Below are 24,331 nucleotides of genomic sequence, written 5' to 3' on the forward strand. Positions count from 1 at the left end.
AAGCAAGCTCCCCGCTGAGCAGAGAGCCGGATGTGGGGCTCGATCCCAGGACCCCGAGATCATGACCCGAGCTGAAGGCAGAGGCCTCAACCCACTGAGCCACCCAGGCGCCCCAGATTCTCTTATTTTAATAAGAAGACTCAATTCTTTCTAATTCTAATTGAGATCAGTTTAATATGAGTGAAATCACCTGTCCCATAAAGGTTTGAAAGAAGTCATTTGAAAAACCATCTGAGCCTGGCAGGTTTAGGTTTTCAGTCTCCTCTTGGATCAATTCTGATTATCTGCATTTTCCTAGAAAACAATATTTTCCCAGTATGTTCTAATTTATTATGCCAACCATTCTAATTATATTAGTATTATTTATATCTATAGTTGCTTTGTTTTTCATAATTCTAATTCGATTTTTGTACTCACTCCCTTTGTTAAAAAGAATGCTCTTAGCTAGTCTTATTTTTCTTTTTATCAAAAAACCAGCTCTTGGTTTTATCTTAACTACCTTCTAATTTATTACTTGCTATTTTTATCTTTTAAGATTACTTTTTCCAGCTTTCCTTACATTTATCTTTTTTTTTTAATTTTATTTTACTTTTTTTAGATTTTATTTATATGAGAGAGAGAGAGAGTATGAGAAGAGGGAGGGTCAGAGGGAAAAGCAGACTCCCTGCCGAGCAGGGAGCCCAATGCAGGAATCAATCCCAGGACTCCAGGATCATGACCTGAGCCTAAGGCAGTCACTTAACCAAATGAGCCACCCAAGCACCCCTATTTTGTTCTTTTATTAAATTTAGTTGAAAATTAACTCATTATTTTAACTCAGTATTTTAGTAATGACATTTTAGAAATAATTTTTCCTGTGTCCCATATATTATTTATGTGCTTAATTTTCATTGTAATTATTTTCTAGATAGATTAAATTTGCCAATTTGCAGTATCTTTTAGACCCTGACCTAAGATTTTTTTAGGAGATTATTTTTACATTTTTTAATTCAAGTGTCTGAGGTTTTTGTCTTAAAGTTTGAGAAGGTTTTGTGGTTTGGTTTCTGAGTCTGCTTTTGTTATTAACTTAAAATTTCATTGTATGGGGTACCTGGGTGGCTCAGTCGGTTAAGCAGTCTGCCTTCAGCTCAGGTCATGATCCCAGGGTCCTCGGATCAAGCCCTGCATTGGGCTCCCTGATCAGTGGGGAAGCTGCTTCTCACTCTCCCTCTGCCTGCTGCTCCTCTCTGCTTGTGCTCTGTCAACTAAATAAAATCTTAAAAATTTAAAATTTCATTGTAGAATATGTGGTTGATAATATTTTTACTTTTTTTTCCAATTTTCTTTCCAGTACTTATTTTTCAATGTTCCTGGGAAATTAAAAAGGTGTTCTTTCTTTTACAGTGAGAGTATGTTTACTATATCAGATTTATTGATTGTGTGATTCAGACTACCTATATCTTATTTTTTATCTCTTTGATGTGGCAAGGACTGAAAGTCTCCCATTACTGCTGTATTTTTTTTCTCTTCCTCCTCGGATTCAGTTTTCACTTTACATACTTCAATGCTTCATCTTTAAACTATAAAGATTTATGGTTATCTTTTTACTGGTAACTATATATATACACTTGACGATTACGAGGTACCCCTCTTCTTTCTCACACTGCTTTTTCCCCCCTAGGATTTTATTTATTATTTATTTATTTATTTATTTATTTATTTATTTATTATTCTCTAAGATAGAGAAGCAGACTCCTTGCTGAGCATAGAGCCTACCTTGGGGCTCAATCACAGGATCCTGGGATCATGACCTGAGCTGAAGGCAGTTGCTCAACCAACTGAGCCACCCAGGCACCCCTGATGTTTATGTTTTTAATTCAACTCCGTCTATCAATACCACCCATTGATTAATTTCTTGCTTATGTTTGCTTAGTATCTTGGTTTGACTATCAGTTTACTTCCAGCCTTCTTAGTAATTTTGTTCTAGATGTGTTTCTAATATCCACTGTATAGTTGGGTTTTGTATTTCACCTAATCTGAGTCTTGTTTAATAGCTGGGCTTATTGTCATGGGTATTTACTGTTTTAATAAGCACATATGGTCTTCTTTTTATGTTTTCTGGGGATTTGTTTCCATGCTCTTTTTTTTTTTGTTTTCCATCTTTTGTTATACAGTTATTTCATATATTGAACAAATGTTTACTGAGGACCTACTATGCACCAAGCACCATGCTTAGTGTTAGGAATACAATGGCAAACAAAAAAGTTAGCTAACTATATAATTACAAACTGGCATTGTTCTTCCCTGCCCACTCCAACACCATGAGCAACCGTAACAGGAATGAGGGCAGATAAGGCTTTCAAGGAAGACTGCACACAAGATCTGACATGCTCAGATTTAAATAATACAAAGGAGTTACTCCAATGAAAGACTGGGAGAAAGATTCTATCTGGCAAAAAGTAAGCCCTCAGTGTCCAAGGGCAGCAAAGAACTTAATGAGTGATAGTAACTGAGACTTTGTGACACTGGAGAATACTGCATGACATCATGCAGTCATGAGGAGGAAGAACTGCCTAATGTCAGAAGGGAGGCAGGCCACACTAGCTCTACAAATGGGCCAAGTTAAAGAACCTGAATTTTATTCTAACAGTAAAGAAATATTTTCAGAAGAAAGGCGATTTCCATCATATTTCCATTTTAAAACTGTTGTGTAGAGAATGAACTAGAGCAGGATATATTTGGAATTGGAGAGATCGAGTAGTACACTATTACAGTAGCCCAGACCAGAGATGATGGTGGCTTGGAGTAGCTAGCAAATCACAGATATAAATGGATCCAAAAGATTTTAATCAAGGTAGTATTATCACTCTTCCTCTCCCCTTTCTACCAACTTTGGAGTTATATAGTCTACTTCTAGTTCTATTCAAGATCACTTGCACATGTTTAAAAAAAAATTACTTGCACATACAGTATAATTTGGTTATTTCCATAATAAAGATATTGCTGTTCCTTTACATAAACTCATTGAGTCAATAAATATTAAATATATATTGCCACCAGGCAACATTGTATACATAAGAATACAGCAAAGAAGAAAATCCTTAGCCTCACAAAGCTTACAAGTTGTGAAATAAAATAAAACTAAGCCTTCCTTACGTATATGATTGTGTCCTACCATAACATTCTAAATCAGTAACGCTAAAACATTTTTTGGTATAATACAGTCACTCACTCAATATTTACTAGACACCATTTATATACCATGTCCTATTCTATAGATGTACAGAAATATCCCCTTATGGAGCATACATACATTCTAGTAAAGATGGGCAAACATATATATATCTTATACACACACACACACACACACACACACACAATTATATGCAAATATATGCATGTACACACACATGCACATGAAATATTCTTAGGTAGTAGCAGAAATATTAAGCAGGGTATGAGAAAAGAGAACTACATAGAAATGCTATTTTTCTTTCTTATTTTTTTTTCTCTTTTACTTTCTTATTTTTAAAAGAGTTTATTTGAGAGAGAGAGTGAGAGAGAGAGCATGAGAGGGGGAAGGTCAAAGGAAGAGGCAGACCCTCTGCTGAGCAGAGAGACTGATGCAGGACTCTTATCCGGGAACTCCAGGATCATGACCTGAGCTGAAGGCAGTCCCTCAACCAACTGAGCCACCCAGGCTCCCAGAAATGCTATTTTTCTACAGGGAAATCAAAGTAGCACCACCAATAAGGTTATTTAAGCAGAGTCCTAAGTGAAGTGATGGAGTAAGCCATGGAGGTATCTAGATATGAAAAATCCCAGGAAAGGCAAGACCAATTGCAAAGGCCCTATGGCAGAAGGCTGGCATATTTGAAGAACACTAAGATGGCCAAAATGTCTCAACTGCAATGAATGAGAAAGGAAATGGTAAAAGTAGTTTGAGGAAGTCCAAAGGACCAGATCATGTAAGACATTCCTTTGAAAAAATGGAAAGAACATAGAATATTATTCAAAGTAGAATGGGAAGGTTCTGAAAAAAAGAATAACATGACCTGACTAAAGTTAAAATAAAAATTATCTTGCTGTCCTTTTAGAATAGTCCAATTCCAGAATACTGTTCATACCAAATGCTGGAAAGGATGTAGGGCAACAGAAACTCTCATTCGTTGCTGGTGGGAATGCAAAAAGGAACAGCCACTTTGGAAGATACTTTGGCAGTTTCTTGCAAAACTAAACATATTTTTACCATATAATCCAGCAATCATACTCCTTGGTATTTACCCAAAAAAGCTGATATGGCCACAGAAAAACCTGTATATGGATGTTTATAGCAGCTTTATTCATAATTATCAAAACTTGTTAAAAGGTGAATGGACACATAAAATGTGGTACATCCAGACAATGGAATATTATTCAGTACTAAAAAGAAATAAGCTATCAAGCCATCAAAAGACATGGATCAACTTTAAATGGATATTGCTTAAGTGAAAGAAGCCAGTCTGAAAAGGTGACATACTATATAATTCCAACTATATGACATTCTGGAAAAGACAAAACTACAAATAGTAAAAAGATCAGGGGTTGCTAGGGATTGGGACGAGAGAGATGAACAGCCAGAGCATCAAAGATTTTTAGGACAGGGGCGCGTCGGTGGCTCAGTGGGTTAAGCCTCTGCCTTTGGCTCAAGTCATGATCTCTGGGTCCTGGGATCGAGCCCCACATTGGGCTCTCTGCGTAGCAGGAGCCTACTTCCCCATCTCTCTCTCCTTCTGCCTACTTGTGATCCCTCTCTGTCAAATAAATAAATAAAATCTTTAAAAAAATATATTTTTAGGACAGTAAAACTATCCTGTATGACACTATAATGGTGGATACATGTCATGATATACTTGTCTAAACTCAAAGAATGTACAACACCAAGAGTGTACCCAAATATAAACAATGGACTTTGCGGGATAATGACACACCAGTATAGGTTTATCACCAACAAATGTACCACTCTGGTGGGGAAAGATAATAATGGGGGGGCACTTAGCAGCTGTGGGGGCAAGAGGTGTAAGGAAAATCTCTGTACCTTCTGCTTAATTTAACCCTGAACTTAAAACCACTCTTAAGAAGTGACTCTAGGAGCACCTCGGTGGCTCAGTTGGTTAAGCATCTGCCTTTGGCTCAGGTCATATTCCCAGGGTCCTGGGATTGAGCCCCACATCAGACTCCCTGCTCAGCGGGGAGCCTGCCTCTTCCTCTCCTCTTCCTCCCCACCTTGTGTTCACTCTTTCTCAAATAAATAAAATCTTAAAAAAAAAAAGTGACTATAAATAGTATGAATGACATATCCCTTTGGAAAACTGCCTAGGGGAGACTTTAAGGTAATGTCCTTATGGATTCTCAAGTCATCACATTTAGAATTTGTGGACCACAAGGCAAAGCTCTGAGACATGAAGATCTATAATTAAATTTTGGCTCTACTAATGAATGGCTTCTGTTCTCATGTAAGTCACTTAACCTGCAAGGACTCTGCTTTCTTGGTAAAATAATTGCAATAATAATTACCATAATAATAGTGATTCTAAAAAGGGGTTTGCAAGGATCAAATTTAAATGAGCTTTGGAAACTAAAAAAATAAAATAAACAAAAACTACCTGGCTGCTATTTAGACTACAGATCGTAGGAAAGCACACTATAATCACAGCAACCAATTAAAAACTTATTATAATAGGCAAGCAGGAGATGATGGTAGCCTATAGTAGGGTGGCAACAGGTGAGAGTGAGAGAGGTGGGATTCTAAATGTATTCTGGAGAGGTGGGATTCTAAATACATTTTGAAGGTATAGCATGTAGGATTTGCAGATGAACAGCAGGAAGTAGAAAGTAAGAGAGAAAGAAGCAGAGAGAGAGAGAGTATGTGTCAAGGGAGGGAGAATTAGGGGAGAGAACTCTAAGTTCAATTTTGCACATATAAAGTGTGAAATTCCAAAAAGACACAAAGTAGAGTCACCTACATAATTGCCTAATAATTATCATGCAAAAAAAGAGAAATGTTCATGCCTAACTTATTAAAAACACTGTCTTATAGTCACATATTAAACATGCACACGGTGAATATCAAGATCTTAACTCCAGTATTAGTTAAGATATGCCAACAGGTGGTTATAACAAGGCAGACATGGTTTCAACCCTTAGTTTGAAAGCACACTATAATCACAGCAACCAATTAAAAACTTATTATAATAGGCAAGCAGGAGATGATGGTAGCCTATAGTAGGGTGGCAACAGGTGAGGGTGAGAGAGGTGGGATTCTAAATGTATTCTGGAGAGGTGGGATTCTAACACATTTTCTCACACCAGTTGAGTGTGAGAAAACGGAAAAAATAACCAAGCAATTAAGATACATGCACTGTTGTTATGGGAAAAGCGGGAGAAGAAATTTAGGTAGAGATATAAAATGGAAGAACAAATTTAGGTAGAGATGTAAAACTTCTGGCTAGATGTCAGAGTTCTCAATAAACAAGGGAGATTATTTAAGATAGTAGCACCTTGGCTCATAAACTGAATCTAATCACTAAATTACTTTAGCTAGCAATCTACTAATAAGCACAAGTTACTGGCAAATAACACTTTAAGATACGTTAAATATAACTTAATGTACATGAAACCACGGCAAGTGCTAAAATGAGACATTTTTAAAAAAGTATTCCCAAAACCTAAAGAAGTGAAAGATAAGTAGATACTGAAATTAGTCCTCTAACAAACAAAAAAATGCTTAGGTTAGCCTCCCCCAGCCAAATTGAAGCTTAGAGGATGAACAAGAGTTGGAAGAATAAAAAGAATATTCCATACAACAGAAATTCCATAAGCAAAGACTCAGAAACTATTAAAAGAACTTAGAGAAAGGAGCCATTAAAGAAATATTTACTATATAGCCAATTCTATGACAGGCCTTAGGAATCAAAAGCGATAAAGACATCCTCTTAAAAATGTCTAGAGCAGGGGCACCTGGGTGGCTCAGTGGGTTAAAGCCTCTGCTTTTAGCTCAGGTCATGATCCCAGGGTCCTGGGATAGAGCCCTGCATCGGGGTCTCTCTGCTCAGCAGGGACCCTGCTTTACCACCCCCGCTGCTTCCCTCTCTGCCTACTTGTGATCTCTCTCTGTCAAATAAATAAAATCTTTAAAAATAAAAATCTCTAGAGCAGGTCTGGAAAGCAGACAACCAAAAACACTTGGCAAGTGCTAAGACTAGGTTAAATGCAGGCAGTTATGGAAATATATAGGATGAATACCAAGGCAGATCCCATGAGAACAGGGAAGGCTTTCTGAAGCATGTGACATCTAAACTAAGACATGAAATTAACAGGAATTAACCAAACTTGGGGTGGGAGGTGGTAAGCAGTGGGGATAGAGGATGAGAGGAAAGACAAAATCGTATTTGAGATCAGAGTGTGTGCAAAGGCTAGAAACACAATACAGCACATCACTGGTAGGGGGATGGTGGATACAGGTGAGGCATAACATTACTGGAATGAATGGTAAGAGCTAGGGCTAAAGAAATAAACATGAATCAAGCCATGAAAAGATTTGTAAGCCATGTTAAGGACTATAGACTTTACATAAGGATGTCTCTTGGCCATACTAAAAAGTTCATATGAAAGAAAAGAAAGTTTAGAGTAGTGAGATATGAGATTACCTAGGACAGTAGTTACAAACTCAATTATCTACAGAGACTAGATAATTAATAAAAATGAGTGAGGAGGACCAGGCAAAACCAACACCGAGGAGACAACCAGGGAATGATGAGAACTATGGAGAGCCAAAGTCCCCTCTAAGTGGGTTAAACTGTTGCACTGAACAACAAGACTCAGGGCTGCTAGACCTTCCAACTAGTGACAACAACAAAAAAACAAAACAAAACAAAAAAATCTTTAAGCAAGCAAACAAACAAATAAAAAGCAGGAAATTTAAAATATCAAGAAAAATTTCCTGAACTTTTAATAGTGGCAATTCAATTTCTTTGAAACATGATGTAGACCAACACTGAGGGGACCAAACAAAACTAAGAGTCAAACTGGTACAATTGGTCATCAGTTTCTAGTTTCTACTACAGAAACTCAAAAACTAAGCTGAGGCCTCTGACCTGGACCTAAAGGCAGGAGAGAATGAGCTCCTGGACATTGAAAGGGGAATAACAAGAACCACTGCTTGAGAATGCACATGTCCATCTTGGTCACTGCTAACAAAGTACCTGGCGCTTCACCAGTCTCAGTAAATACTCAAAGATGAAGCTAAACCTGAATCTTTTGAACATTAGCATGATGGCATGACTAACTATCCAATCACAGGAAAGAAAAGAATAAAACAAATCCAGTGTTTCCTTGCTCTAATCCTAGAACCCTCTTCCGCCAGTCTCTAGTTTGTTCATAGTCAGTTGCTACTACATGCTGCCTAGTGTTCTAGGCCTCTAACTCAAAAACGTGCCCAACATACCAGCGACCACAATTAGCAACTATCTGCTTTCACCTAGGTAGAGGCAATGAAATTAAACAGGATGAATGGTCACAGTGGATGGGAGAATGAGAACATTCTATGCTTCACTTTACCAACAGACTAGGCCCTCCAATGCTAATGCCACACCATACCCTACCACACTTGCTAAAAAACCCTACCTTAATAAATGCTCTGTTCACTGCGCTTGGCAATACCTACCAACAATAATGGGTATGCCTGCATAGCAGGGCTGGAAAGGAAACAGAATGGGATCGAGATTCTGCTAGAAGGAGATAGAGTAACAAAAGAGGTAGGCTGAGAATACTGGAAATTTCAAAGATGTATGAAAGTTAAATAACAATTAAGAACAAAAAGCAGGTAGCTCAAGAAACCCCAATATCTGGGCATTTATATATTCAGAGTTCAAGTAATCCCATTCAAGAGCACTGTTTGAAATGAAATATAGAAGATTCTTCTGCTGGTATTGGGACACAGAGATAATCACTATTAGAGGTCATAAATTCATTTGCTGAGAATAATCCTCATAAATAATCCTCATCTAGGAAAGGTAAAATCAAGAGGATATCAAAATGTCAAGTCATATGTGTTATACCTTAGATACTCTTTTATTTTGCAACATGTTCATTCTCATAGTATCTACGAGGGAAGAAACAGAGAAAAACTGATTTGTTTGGAAATCTTCAAGCGATCAGTATCTTAGAGAATGGATACCCAATCCCCATAAAGAGTTGGACTTCCTCCTTCTTAAAAAAAAGTCATCATGTAAGGAATACTTCTGGTTCAGAACAATGACTTTAAATGAAGAAAGAAGAGGTTTGTTACCCTGCTGGGGAGATGACAAGGGCAATAATGTCTAATCCCACCTGGAGCAGCCTACATAGTAGGTCTGAATCTGACATTCTGACAAAAAGCAGGAGCTTTTTATAGGAACCTTATAGGGAAGTATGGGGTGCCTGGATGGCTTAATTGGTTGGTTAAGCATCCAAGTCTTGGTTTCAGCTCACGTTATGATCTCAAGAGTCATGGGATCAAGACCCACGTCAGGCTCCATGCTCAGCACCGAGTCTTCTTGAGATTCTTTCCCCCTTCTTCTCCCTCCCTTACCCCCACTCACTCTTGCTCCCTCTCTCAAATAAATAATAATCTTTAAAAATATATATGAAGAAATTAAGTAGACCTAGGTATCAGGGAATACTATAGTAAGACCTAAATGTTCTGTCAAACATAGGAATGGATAGTAGGTTTCAGGTTACCAATGATCAACAGTAAAGTTGAGCACCCACAAACAGGTAAATAATAAAAGAAAAAAGAAACTCAAAGCACCTTTAGTGAGAAGTAACAGAAGGATAAATATACATAACCAAATGTTTTTTCAGATGTTCGAAGTCTATGCTATATAATACAGAAGCCACATATGGGTATTAAGCACTTGAAACATGCTAGCCCAAATTGAGATGTGTTATAAATATAAAATATAGACCAGAGTTCAAAGACTCAGTATAAAAAAGATCATAAAATATCTCACTGATTTGAAAGATAATTTTTTAGATATACTGGGTTAAATATAGTATAGTATTAAAATTAATTTCATCTGTTACATTTCACTTTTTTAATTTGGTCATGAGAAATCTTTAAATTACATATATGGCTCCCTTTTGTTGTTATATTTCTATTGGACAGTGTTACTAAAAATTAGTCATCTTTAATGTGGAGTCTTCAATTAATGTAACTATTTTAACATTTTCATTGAATTTAATATTGTCTCCTCCTTTAGTATTAAGTTTCTCTTGGGTACATCCTGAATAAGATGATTTTAACATGAAGAACAATGAGAGCTTACCAGACTGTCCAGAAAAGAGACTGAATCAAATTTCTGGGCAGAGGCTTGAGCCAGCAGGCTTGTTCCACCAAATGGTAACCAGGCTCTCTTCATGTTATCTCTGGCAAAAGGGTTATATAGTAAGAAAGCAGCACTATGTACACATGGAACAGGATCTGACCAATAGTTTAACTAAATCCATCCAGCAGAGTAACATGCCTTGTTTTAGGATTGTCTCAATTATAATCGAACTGTTAAATTTACAAAGTAGAATAAACACCTTTCACTATGATTTATTCAAATTTACCCATTCTCAGCAATTTTTAATGTATTCACATTTGCTCTTTTGGGAAAGATTCTCACCTAACACTGACTCCAATTTGCTACCAAAGAAAACACACCTCTCATTAGGCTGAAAGGAAACAACAGCAACTATTTTTGATGAGGTTATCATGAGAAATTTTAAAAGACACTAGGATTTTCACACTATAAACACTAATACCATCTGGCAACAGTCCATGATCCATCTAGAAACTTGAGGAGAATGTGATTTTAGGAAATTAAGAATTTCACAAATAAAATAGAACATAAATACTTGTACAAGACAGCACTGACCCAAAGACAGAGAATACAGGAAAACAACTGTACTATCCCCATATTAGAAGACTACGAGTTTTCAAAAAAAAAAAAAAAAAAAATGTACTGGACTCAGCACAATGAAAATAAAATGAATTTTAAAAAGCCAAAATTTCCCACAGATTAAAATATTTCTCAAGTCAAAGCTCTTTGGCATCAATTTAAGGCATCAAACTGCCATAGATTCTGGTAATCATTGGAAGAAACAGAACCAATGGAAAACGTCCCAGACGGCTAAGGAGAAATTTGGGTTTAAGTGCTAGTTAACTGAGAGGGAAGCACACCAGTTATTCAATTAAGCACAAGGACTATACTAAGTTTTGGAGATACAATGGTGAACAAGCTAAATCTCTGACCACGAGCTTACTCTCTGGTAGTTTTGTAAAAGAACAGGATGTAGAATTGCCACTGACATTTCACTGCCTGTTTCCCATGCCCCAAATGAGGATGTTTCCCCCTTCTCTATTTGTATTTGGAGGAAAGGGTGGGAAAGGGGAGATGGAGAAACAAAGAAGAAAACAGATCTATATATAACATATTGAATTACAGTTATTTATCTCCTTCCTATAAAACTTTTAACTCCTTAAAAAGAGACAGGACGAAACCTACCCTATTCCTAGCACCCAACTCAGTGACTGGTGCTCATGTGCTGCCATCTTAGAACTAAACTAAATCACAGTCACTCTGTTAGGGACACTGCTTCTTTTTCTACCATAAACAAATATCAAGAATAAATGCAGATTAACACAATTAGATCAATCCTTCTAGGTTTTTTTTTTTAATAAAAATAAGTTATATATACATTAACTGTAGGTGTTTAAAAGCTATTATATACATGTTCTTTAAGGAAAAACATGTATTTCCATAAAGCTTGCTTTCACCATTATCACTAGGTATCCCTCCCTTACCAACCCCATCCCGAGGTAACCACCCTCATGAATTTGGTGTAAATGAGATCGCACTGTACACATTCTACTTTGACTTTACATTTCTGAGCACTCTCCCTATTTAAACACATTGAAAGGCAGCATGGCATAATGGACTCTGGGGCCAGGCAACTGAGATTCAAATCCCAACTTTCAATCTCCACTTTGCCATTCACCACCTTTGAAAGTAGGTAAGTTTTTTGCCTCTGTATGCTTCAGTATTCCCGTATATAAAATGGAGATAATAACTGTGCCTATTTTTGAGTTCTTATGAGGACTAAAATAATTGTTTATAAATGCTTAAAACAATTCCTGGGCATAAACAATATATTTTTTTTTCTTAAAGTATAAAAATAGTCACCCATGATAAGAATTTAAACATAGACTTGGTAATTCTCTGTTATTTAACTATTTTATATTTTATTTATCTATGCTTCCTATTGGCAGATATTTAGATTTTTTTCCAAATGAATATCCCTGTACAAATTTCCCTGGGCAAATGTATAAATTTCTCTAGACTAATAATACCTTAAACAGTAATTTCTGGATACTAGGATATGCACCTTTCAACTGTGTAACACTTACCCGATCTTGAGCTAATGGGTAAAAACTAATGGCTCATAAGTTTTTAATTGCATTTCCCTGCAAATGAGACTAAGCATCTTTTCAGTTCATTAGGCATTCCAATTTCCTTTCCTCTGTTGTGAATTGCCTTAATATCCATTGTTCATTTTCTCTGCATCTGTATCATCTGTCTTATTATTTTCCTCTTTATATATTCTGGACACGAATCCACTGAGTATTACAGACCTTATACCTATCTCTCAGTTGTGCCACTCACATTTTAGTTTGGTTTATGATGCTATTTTAGTAAACCTAAGTTTTTCTTTCTGAGGTAGTCAGATCCTTTATCCTTAATGTCCTTATCTTCTTTTCTTGACTTGTTAAAGAACACTTCACACATCCTAAAAACACATATTCTTCTATACTTTGCTCTTTATCAAACAGCTGTTTACACTTAGTGTAAAATTCAAATAGAACTGACTTCTGCATATCATTTGAAGCAGAGACCTAGTATTCCCCCCCATATAGAAAACCTATTCAATAGTCCACTCTTTCTTTCCCGACTGATAGAAAATGTCATCTCTAGCTCTTACCAACTTCTCAAATATGTATAGATCCATTTCTGAACTCTCTATTAATCTGTCTTTTCCTGTATTAAGGTTATACTACTTTAACTACCATAAGTTTATTTACTTTTATTACTGAGGTTTAATTTACATAAAGTGTACAGTTTGATTTTTAAATAATGTATATCCCAATGGGATCCAACCTAGATCAATATATTAACATTTCTCATGCTCCAGAATGCTCCCTCCAAATTAGAACCATGTTTCCAAGATAATCACTATTCTGATCTCTAATACCACAGATTAGCTGTTTCTGAACTTCCTATAAATGACATCATACAAAATGTCATTTTTTTTTAAAGATTTTGTTTTATTTATATGACAGACAGAGATCACAAGGAGGAAGAGGCAGAGAGAGGGGGAAGTAGGTTCCCCGCCGAGCAGAGAGCCCGATTCGGGGTTCCATCTTAGGACCCCGGAATCATGACCCGAGCCGAAGACAGAGGCTTTAACCAACTGAGCCTCCCAGGTGCCCCATTATGTAATATTTTGTTTCTCATTTCTTTTCCTCAACATTAAGCATGGGAGATTCATGCCATGTTGTGTACAGAAGTTGATTCTTTTTCATCACTATGTAGTACTATATTCTAAATACTGTAAGTTTTAAAATTAGTCTTGCTAAACAATGGTGCAAGCCCCTCCTCACTGTTCTTCTTGCAGAACTGTCTTGGTTATTGTAACTTTACTTTTGTATATGAAGGTAATTTTATTAAAAAAAAAAAAAAAAGAAATAAAGAAAGAAAGAAAAAAAGAAAAAACTACTGGGGGGGGGGGGGGCCTTGGTGGATCAGTCAGTAAGTGTCTGCCTTCAGCTCCAGTTGTGATCCTTGGGTCCTGGGATCGAGCCCTGCACCAGGTTCCCTGCTCAGCGGGTAGCCTGCTTCTCCCTCTCCCACTTCCCCTGATTATGTTCCCTTTCTCGCTGTTGAATAAATAAATCAAATCTTAAAAAAAAAAAAATACTATTGGGATTTTTGTTTGAAATTATATGTATAATAAATCACAGAGAAGTAATTTTTTAAACCATGTTTATACTTAACATAAATACGGCATATTCTGCCTTTACTGGTCTAATCTTATGTCCTTTAATATCACTTCGGGTAGTTTATAGAATTCACTGTATAGGAGAAATTTTTATTTTATTTATTTATTTTTATTTATTTGACAGATAGAGATCACAAGTAGGCAGAGAGGTAGGCAGAGAGAGGAGGAAGCAGGCTCCCCGCTGAGCAGAGAGCCCGATGCGGGGCTCAATCCCAGGATCCTGAGATCATGACCTGAACTGAAGGCAGAGGCTTAACCCACTGACCCACCCAGGTGCCTCTAGGAGAAATTTTTTATTTTCTAACTGGCTACTGTCCATTTGAATCTTGATCTTGTATCTAGTGACACTGAATTCTCTTATCAATACAGTGTTTTTAAAAAAATTTTCTAGAAACATATTCAACTCATTTTTCCTCTTTTCCAATCCTTTTGGATTTTAGTTCTTTTTTTTCTTTATTAGTAAAGACATATTTGTCTGATTCTTGACTTTAACGGAAATGTTTCTAAGGTTTCACTATTAAGCATAATGTTGCTGTTTGAAAGGCAGTTTAAAAGACTTTACAGAAAGCAAAAAGTTCACTTGTCATGGTTTAAGGGTTTTTTTCCCAAAACATTAATGGGCACTGAGTTTTATCATAAACTTTCACTAAATCTTTCAAGATTGTTCCCTTGGGGCACCAGGGTGGCTCAGTCAGTTAAAGGCCTGCCTTCAGCTCAGGTCATGATCTCAGCGATCAAGCCCCATGTCAGACTCCCTGATCATTGGGGCATCTGCTTTTCCAACTGCTCCCCCTGCTTGTTCTTTCTCCCTCTCTCTGTCAAAAAAATAAAATCTTAAAAAAGAAATTGTTCCCCTAAATATTATAAGTTACATGGATATAATTTTCAAATACTGAACTATCCTTACATTCTTATCCTAATTTAAAAAAAATTTTTTTTAAGATTTTATTTATTTATTTGACAGAGAGAAATCACAAGTAGATGGAGAGGCAGGCAGAGAGAGAGAGAGAGAGGGAAGCAGGCTCCCTGCTGAGCAAAGAGCCCAATGCGGGACTCGATCCCAAGACCCTGAGATCATGACCCGAGCCGAAGGCAGCGGCTTAACCCACTGAGCCACCCAGGCGCCCCCTTAATTAAAATTTTTATGCCTCTGTTCATACATGAGACTGAATGTATTTTCCCTTGTATATTCTTTCCAGTTTAGGTTTCCAGAGTACACTTGTCTGATAAATGGCAGGATAGCTTTCCCTCTTTTTCTATTATCTGGATCATTTTGTATAAAAATAGAATTATCTGTTCAACAAAAGTATATCTGAAAAAGGATTATAAATATCACAGTTAAAACTATTCCTCTGATACCACTTCACACACTGAGGATGGATAAAATAAAAAAGATAATGAAAGTGTTGGTGAGCCTGTAGAAAATTAGAAAACTCATAAGCTGCTGGTGGGAAAATAAAATGGCAGTCACTTCGGAAAACAGTCTGGCAGTTCCTCAAAAGGTTAAACATAGTTACATATGACCTAGTAATTTCACTCCTAGGTATATATCCAAGAGAAATGAAAATGTATATCCACACAAAAATTTGTACATAAATACTGACAGCAGCTATTCACAATAGGCAAAAAATGCAGAAAAATCCAAATATCCATCAAATGATGAAAGGATAATCAAAATGTGGTACATGCACAGAATGAAATATTATTTGGCCATAAAAGGAATAAAGTGCACTGATATAGGGTATGACATGACTGGAGCTTAAAAACATAATAATTTAAAGAAGTGAGTCACAAAAAGCCACATATTGAATGATTCCATTTATATGGAGTGTCTAGAGTAGGCAAATCTACAGAAACAGAATAAATCAGTGGCTGCCTAAGTCTGAAGAGTTTGAGAAGAATTGGGACTGACTGCTAACAGGTATAGCAGTTTCTTTTTGGGGTGAGAAAATATTCTAAAACATCAGAGTAATGGCTGCACAACTAAGAACTACTTAATTGTACATTGTAAATGGATAAATGATAGGATTTGTGAATTATAGCTCAATAAAGTTTCTATTTTTATTTCTTATTAAAAATATATTTTGGGGGGGCTCCTGGGTGGCTCAGTGGGTTAAAGCCTCTGCTTCAGCTCCAGTCATGATCCCGGGGTCCTGGGATCGAGCCCCACATCGAGCTCTCTGCTCAGCGGGGAGCCTGCTTCCTTCTCTCTCTCTCTCTCTCTGCCTACTTGTGATCTCTGTCAAATAAATAAATAAAAATCTTTAAAAAAAATTTTAAAAAATATATATTTTTTTAATTTATTTGACAGAGACAGCCAGAGATGGAACACAAGTGGGGGAAGTGGGAGTGGGAGAAGCAGGCTTCCCACCAAGCAAGGAGCCTGATGCAGAGCTTGATCCCAGGACCCTGGGATCATGACCTGACCCGAAGGCAGACACTTAACTGACTGAGCCACCCAGGTACCCCCCATTTTTATTTTATTATTATTTTTTAAAATAGGCTCCACACTCTGCGTGGAGCCCAACATAGGGTCTAAACTCACAACCCTGTGATCAAGACTTGAATTAAGATCAAGACTTGGATGCATAACTGACTGAGCCACCCAGACACCCCTAAAGTTTTTATTTTTAAAAACCTATTCCTTTTGGGAAAATTTACTACAACTTCAATTTTTTTTAATGGAGTTTAAATATCTTTAGATTTTTTTCTTTACAATTTGGAATGATTTTTTTCCCCTAGAAAACAATCCAGTTCACCTAGATTAAAAAAAATATATATATGTGTATATATATAAAAATATAAATATACACACATACACATATATACACACACACATAACATGTATGTGTATGTGCATATATATATATGTGTGTAATATATATATTTATATATGTGATTTCTTGTGATTTTTAAATTTATAATTGTGTTTGTATTAGCATCATCTGTTTTTTGAGGAGGACGTCCAGAACTCAATCAACTAAAAAGAACCAGCTCTGATTTGAATAAAGATTGCTATTGTTTTTATTGTTGATTATTTTCTACTTCACCAAATTCTATTTTTATTTCTCCATTTTCTTAGCTTTTACTTTCTCCTTTTCTTTTTCTTTTTTTTTTTTTTTAGTTTTTGAGTCGAATATCTGGCTCATTTATTTTCTTTCAACCCAATACACGCATTTAAAGGTATAAATTCATCCTTACGTACCACTTTTCCTGTACCCTTCAAGTTCTGATACAATGCTTTTTTTGTAAGATTTGATTTATTTATTTGACAGAGAAAAAGAGAAGAGACCACAAGTAGGCAGAGAGAGAGTGGGGGAAGCAGGCTCCCTGCTGAGCAGAGAGCCCAATGTGCAGCTCGATCCCAGGACGCTGAGATCATGATCTGAGCTGAAGGCAGAGGTTTAACCCACTGAGCCACCCAGGCACCCCTGATACAATGCTTTTGTTATGATTCATTTCTAATCATAAGGATACAAACATCTGTGATCTCGAATGATATCCTTAAATTGCCCTCAGAACAGATCGTGCCCATTTACACTCCCACCAAAGCTTTCACAGACTGCCCATCTCTTTGTCCATAAAACTCAGAGAATGTATTAACATTAGCTACCATATCTTTGCCAATTTAATAGATGAAATTGACAATACTTTAATTTATATTCATGTTGCTTATGAGTGAAGTTGAACTTTTTGTTTTTAATATGTTTAAAATGCCACTTTTACCTTGTCTGTTAGTTATTCCTTCCTGTCTCTTGCAAATTTTTTATTGAGTTGTTGCCCTATTTCTTTTTGATTTGCAATTGTTATTTTTATATGAAGAATTTTATATGAAGAATTTTTTCATGACTTCTATTGCAAATATTGCTTATTAAATATTGCCTTTTGACTTTATTCGTAATTTTTCCACGTCATGTTATTACTTGGAGCCAAATATAACCAATCTTTTTGTAGTAAACATTCCTCCATGTTTTATTCTAAAAAAAAAAAAGTGCCCTTTTAGAAAGGATAAACTGGTAACAAAGCAGAGTAAGTGAGAAAGAGAGAAATCAGAAGCAAAAGTTTTTTAAAAAAACTCTTGAAAATGCTTAGTCATTTTTTCTTCAATACTGCTTCTCCACCATTCTCTGTATTCCCTGTTCTGGAACCCTAATCAGACCTACACTGGAGCTTTTCAACCTGCTTATGAGGTGGCTTAGCATTTTTTTCCCCATTTTTTTCATCTCTTTTATCTTGCTGTAGGTGTCCTGGAAGAGTTATCAGTTTTATCCTGAAATTAACAACTTCTCTCTTCAGCTAGGTCTAATCTCCTTTTCTATTTACGGAATTATTTTATAACCAGCTATATTTTTCTATTTCAATTACTTCATATATTTCTACGTATTTACTGCTTCTTGACTGCTCTTGTTCAATTATAATGCAATATGCTCTGAATAAAAAAAAGGGATATATTTTAAGCTAACATGCTTTTATGTGAATTGTACTTTGAAAGTTGTCTGCTATAAAACTCTTCTTTAATGTCAAGAAAAAAAAAATCCACTTCTTAAAAGTTCTCTTGAGTACTATTCTACCAAAGGTACCCCCACTGTGCCTACCTGTATCAAGGCATAGAAAGAACAAGTTCTATTATTCCCATTTTAGAATTAGAAAAATTGAAACACAATACAGTTCTTTTTAAAATACTTTCTTAACTTTTGAAAAATATCAAAACCACAGAAAAGATGAAATTATAATGTACACCCTATATGGGCCCAGCACGCTTCCGCTGCGCCACTCTGCTTAATGTACACCCTATATATCCTTCACCCAGATTCAAAATTATTAACATTTGCCACATTTGCTTTATCTCTGTATTTCTCTCTACATACACATATACACAACACACCCAAATACCCATACTTTTTTTCTGAACCCATCATATTTCCTTCTAAAATTTTCAGCATGTATCCCTAAAGAATAAAGAATAAGGATATTCTTAATATACTACAGCACTATCATACCAAAGAAACAATGAAGCTGGGTGTGCAGAAGGAAATTCAAAACAAGCACTTAAGTCACCTAAATGTCCTTTACTTTGGCTTCTCTAATTGGACCTGAATTGGTTCTCTGGTGACTATTTAAAAGTGACACTCAATCTGTCATTCCCTCTCTTCAGCAACCTGATATTAGATTTCATCTACTGCTTCTTCAGACAGGTATTCTTAAGCCCAAACATTTCTGAAAATCAAGCAATAATCTTCTGATATTTGAACCTCAAAAATCAAGTACACTGAACTCCCAGTCTGTTTTCTAACACTACACAAAGTCTTAAAGTGCAGCCAAACTAGTTAACTCTCTCAAAACTATACATTCTATTTTAACGTCCCATAGAAGAAATTTATATTGCACTAAACAACTATAATTTCACTATTCCAGTTTCAAAGGGAAAAAAACTTGTTCTTAAGAAAAACTGGCAATACAAACAAGACTGATAAGCCAAATGACCCTGTTTTATAAAGGAGGAAACTAGTAAATATATTCCTGAAAAAGTAAGTTTGTTCTATCAACTACATAAAAAACCATTTTTAATGGGTATAATTTAATCCCAGTCACTGACGTTAGGAATTAAATAAAATTAAAAATGATTAAAAACCTATCCTTGTTCTCCATGATCATACAAATCATCTTAAGAGTTTCATATCAAAGAAATAGGAATAGCACCCACAGCTAATATTTAAAGGCTAAATGTGTCATAGACACAAAAATTATATCCATATTCGCAACAGTGTTCCACCTACATTCAAATAATAGTTAACAAGAGTGTTTACTATGTGCTACTAGGCATTGTTCTAAGTACCTTCCACAAACTAATTAATTCAATCCTCATAGCAATCTCATTTTTCTACCGAGGAAACAGAGGTTACAGAGAGATACTAGCACAAAAGGAATTGTGTAAGGGATAGAACATGATCTCAAACCTAGAGTATAGAAGAGTAAAATAAAAAGTCATTTTTTAAAAATGGCAAGGCACAAGCCCCAAAGTGTAAATATAACAAGTAAACAAGTAAGACCAAAAAAAAGTTTCAAAGTGAAGAAATAAAAGCTGGATAAACAAGATGGGATTGGATTATGAGAGGCCTTAAGTAGGCAGCAAATGGATGAAAATCTTATAAAACAACTTGAGCGAAGCACCACTACAGTTTTTTTATGGGTTAAAAGTGCCCTTTTAGAAAGGATAAACTGGTAACAAAGCAGAGTAAGTGAGAAAGAGAGAAATCAGAAGCAAGGAATTCTGTCCAGTTCTAACATTTATATGCCAGTTCAATAAATCGGCTGGTACTTGTGGAAGAACAAACTCAAAATGAACCAACTGTGCCACCCATCACATTAATAAGTCCACCTATTATGAATAAGGAAGTGGTAAACAGAACGGTAACACACCCTGAATTATCTCCCAAATATACCTATAATGAAGTTAAAAGGTACACTGAAAAGCATATCAGTAAGAAGTGCTAGTCAATTAATATAAAATTACTTTTTGTTGTTCAGTACTATGCCAAAAGAATTTGGCCAAATTTGGCATAAGCATAAATTTTACAGTTTAAGTATTAACTTCATATAAAAGCAACATCACAAATAAAGGAAATTATAAAATAATTCAACACATGGCTTCCTTAAGTTACTTTGAGTATTACACTATTTACCAAAAGGTAAGAGACACATAATTTTTATAAACAGCTATTATGTAAATGATACTCTTGTCACACTTATTCATACACCCATTAAGAACGAGGTATTTATCATCCATACAATAAATTCCATAATCTACATCAAATTAACAAAATGAAGCTAACTCAAACAACTTTCTTCTTTGTAATTAAAGAGAAGAAATATGAGAAAAAAGAGAAGAAATGTGAGAAAAAAAAATCTCAAGTTTGTGAAAACTAGATTACTCACCAGTAACTTGAGTTATCCTATTGGGTCTTTTCCCTCACAGATCCACCTCTCTTGCCCTTCTGTCCAGCATGAGAATCTTCCTGATGGGCATCCACTGGAACTGAGGGGGCATGCAGTACAGACGTATATGTAAGAAAGTTGGGGGGAGGGGATTTGGGAGATGCTAGAGACATGCTTCAGTGCACTTGCTTACCTTCCTGAAATTGGAAATTTCAACGGTTCCTTGGTCCTCGAGGCATTCACAATAACTTCAAAGAATGTGGATCTGTGGAGATTACCCAATAGGAGAACTCCAGTTACTGGTAAGTGATCCAGCTTTTTCTTCTCTAGCAGAATAAGAAGATTAATTTTATTTGAGATTATTAATATACAGTACTACAGAGGAAAGGGACGTAAATTCACCAAATAACTGCACTTGCATGCCCCAAAGTAAATACAAAAATAATTTGCCAACCACAATGTCAACAGAAACGTCTGGCACTATCAGAAAGAGAAGGAAAAGAAAATATGATTTAAATGGTTTTGTTTTTAAATTCCCACTATAATGTCTGCTATATTTTAATATACAAAAATATCAGCTATTAGACTATTCATTTTACTGAAACACCACCACTTTTTAATATTAGTACAAGGATAATTAGTTGACCAAAATCTGCCATTTCTTAACTAGCACTGTCATTAACATTCAGCAAATTTTGGTGAAGAGGCCACAGTGAACTAACAAATTATGAGACTTCAGACAAAAAACATCAATACAATTCCCTTTTATCACTCATTAAGTCTTTAAAATAGCCATTTGTCACCTCTAAGAAACCAAGCACACACACATATAAATGTATGCCAGGCCACTGATAAATAACAATAACAACAGATTTTAATTTAAATAACTTATACAAAGTAGTACGGCCACAGTTTTGATTAACTGTTATGCTTTTTAAATAACTGCCTAAAATGGTCCTGTCATTAAAAACAAAAAAAACAAAACAAACAAACAAACAAAAAAAAAACTTCTAACAAAAAGAAAAAAAAGGTCTCCTCAGAAGAATTTCATCTTCAAGCTTACATGAAAATATTCTATTACCTTTAACTCAATACCTAATGATCAGGTGCATGTTTACTTTAATGTACTACAGAAATGACGACTTCAAACACTAGTTCCTGTTGAAGCTACAGATATATTTCAGTAATACTCTTCCCTCTTACCATTATGTTGCTAAATAATCATCTACTACCATCAAAAAAGTAAGGTTTTTATGATTCTTAATTCAATGGAAACAAATCAAAGATAATGTATAGCTTTTCCTTTGTTTAAATATTTATTTGAGAAAGAAAGAGTGCAAGTACAGCATGGGTAGTCGGAGGAAGAGGGATAGAAAGTCTCAAGCAGACTCTACACTGAGCTCAGAGCCCACCATGGGGCTCAATCTCACAACCCTGAGATCAGGACCAGAGCTGAAACCAAGAGTCCAACAGGTGCCCCAGGTTTTCCTTTGTTTTAAAAGTAAGGAGGATACAGACCTGTACCCCTGAAACAAATAATACATTATATGTTAATTTAAAAAATTAAATACTAAATAAATAAAAGTAAATAGGATAAAACGGTGAATAAACTTATCATTCAACAAAAACAAGTTGAAAATGTAATTCTAATGAAAATGTTACATTTCACTCATTATGAGATGTTTGTATTTAGTAAGGTTGACTTCACATGTCAAGATTTTTGCTATATTACTACTTAATTTAAAGATACAAACTGTCTTGGAAAAAATCATATGCTTTTTAAAATAAGTCTGAGTTTTAAAAAATAGTAATTGTTACATTGTTTTTAAATGACTCATTCACGCAGACAGGGACACTATACAGACCTCCATTTCTAACTGTAATACAGAAATAAATACCAAAGGATCTCCTCTAGTCACCTCTTCTAGATTCCTAATTAACTACTATTACCTGAGAGTGAACAAGCACCTGGTGCAAAGGTCCTACATGTTTGGATTAATAAAACAGATAAGGTGCAATAATCCAAATATTTTATCCTTTTGGTATAAACTAGAATAAAAGATGTCACTAAGAACTAAAAATTTCCAATTTTTATTTATAGCAAATTCAGTCTCCACTTAGACTCATCTTATGAATTTAAAATAGAATCAACTGCATTTTTGGGGGTGCCTGGGTGGCTCAGTCATCTAGCCTCTGCCTTCAGCTCAGGTCATGATCCCAGGGTCCTGGAATAGGGTCCTGGAATCGAGCCCGGCATGGGCCTCCTTGCTCGGCAGGAAGCCAGCCTCTCCCTTTCCCACTCCCCCTACTTCTGTTCCCTCTCTTACTGTGTCTCTCTCTGTCAAATAAATAAATAAAAATCTTTAAAATTAAAAAAAATTTTTTAAAAAAAGAATCAACTGCATTTTTCAAGTAACTCAAGAAAATTAAAATATCTTGAAAATATTTTAAAGTAACCAAAATGGTCACTTAGAGACCAGCATTGAAAGCTGTTTGTTATCATGCTGTAAGTTCAACTTACATGGGTTTTATCAAAATAACTCAGAAAAGAAATTCCAGAAATTAGGCTGCTCTATTCAAAACTATCTTGTGTAAGCTCTAATAATTACAACACTTATCCACAAAAAGGTACTCAGTAATTAAGAATGAAAATCAAGCATTTCAGTAATGAAAATCTACTTCATAAAATCAATCTGAACTTGTGAAAAAACTGGTCAGAAAAAACTGTGGTAGTTAACTTTCACTTCCAATATTACTCACTGATTTGAACATTATATTTTAGCTAGAAGCAATTTAAATTACAACTGGTTGTGATGACTGCAGGCACTTTATTTTCTAATTATCAATTAAGATTTAAAATTCTAATGTAAGGTATTATGGCTGTAGAACGTTGTTCACAATAAATCCTGGACTTAGAATCTTGTAACAGCATAACAAAATTTAATATTATATACATATTCACACATATTTAAGTGATGTTATTGATGGCTCATATGTAAACAAACATGGGGGGGTATGTATGTTTATATCTGAATTGAATTGAGTCCTTTATGACTTATTGCCCTTTCAGTCTCATGATATACTACCTTCAAGGTCCCCAAATTATAATCCCACTTCCTAATTAAAATTTTCCATTCCCTCAGTTTTATCCCACTACAGCAACTCATAGAGAAACAAACAAAACCAGTACTATTTTCTTGTTAACGTAAATTAACTTAAAATCAAGATGGCAAAAACTCTACTCATCAGTAAAATAAGGTAACAACAGAACCTAGTTTGCAGGACAGTAGAACGA

The 24,331-nt window shown here is 35.4% G+C and overlaps 1 protein-coding gene across 4 annotated transcripts in view; it reads right to left on the reverse strand.

Moving 5' to 3' along the window:
• YAF2 (YY1 associated factor 2) overlaps positions 1–24,331 on the reverse strand; it is a 79,108-nt gene that overhangs the window by 31,973 nt on the left and 22,804 nt on the right. For 2 of the 4 annotated variants that reach the window (XM_032347907.1, XM_032347910.1), the window contains one exon: positions 21,230–21,301. The exons of 1 other annotated variant lie outside the window; for it this stretch is intronic. In XM_032347907.1, coding sequence (XP_032203798.1) covers positions 21,230–21,301 — 72 coding nt within the window. Of the gene's footprint in view, positions 1–21,229; positions 21,363–24,331 lie in introns of all 4 variants that reach the window. One more of the 4 variants, XM_032347908.1, reaches the window with a different exon arrangement.

This window comes from Mustela erminea, chromosome 6, assembly GCF_009829155.1.
Source record: "Mustela erminea isolate mMusErm1 chromosome 6, mMusErm1.Pri, whole genome shotgun sequence".
In the NCBI taxonomy this organism is placed as follows: domain Eukaryota; kingdom Metazoa; phylum Chordata; class Mammalia; order Carnivora; family Mustelidae; genus Mustela; species Mustela erminea.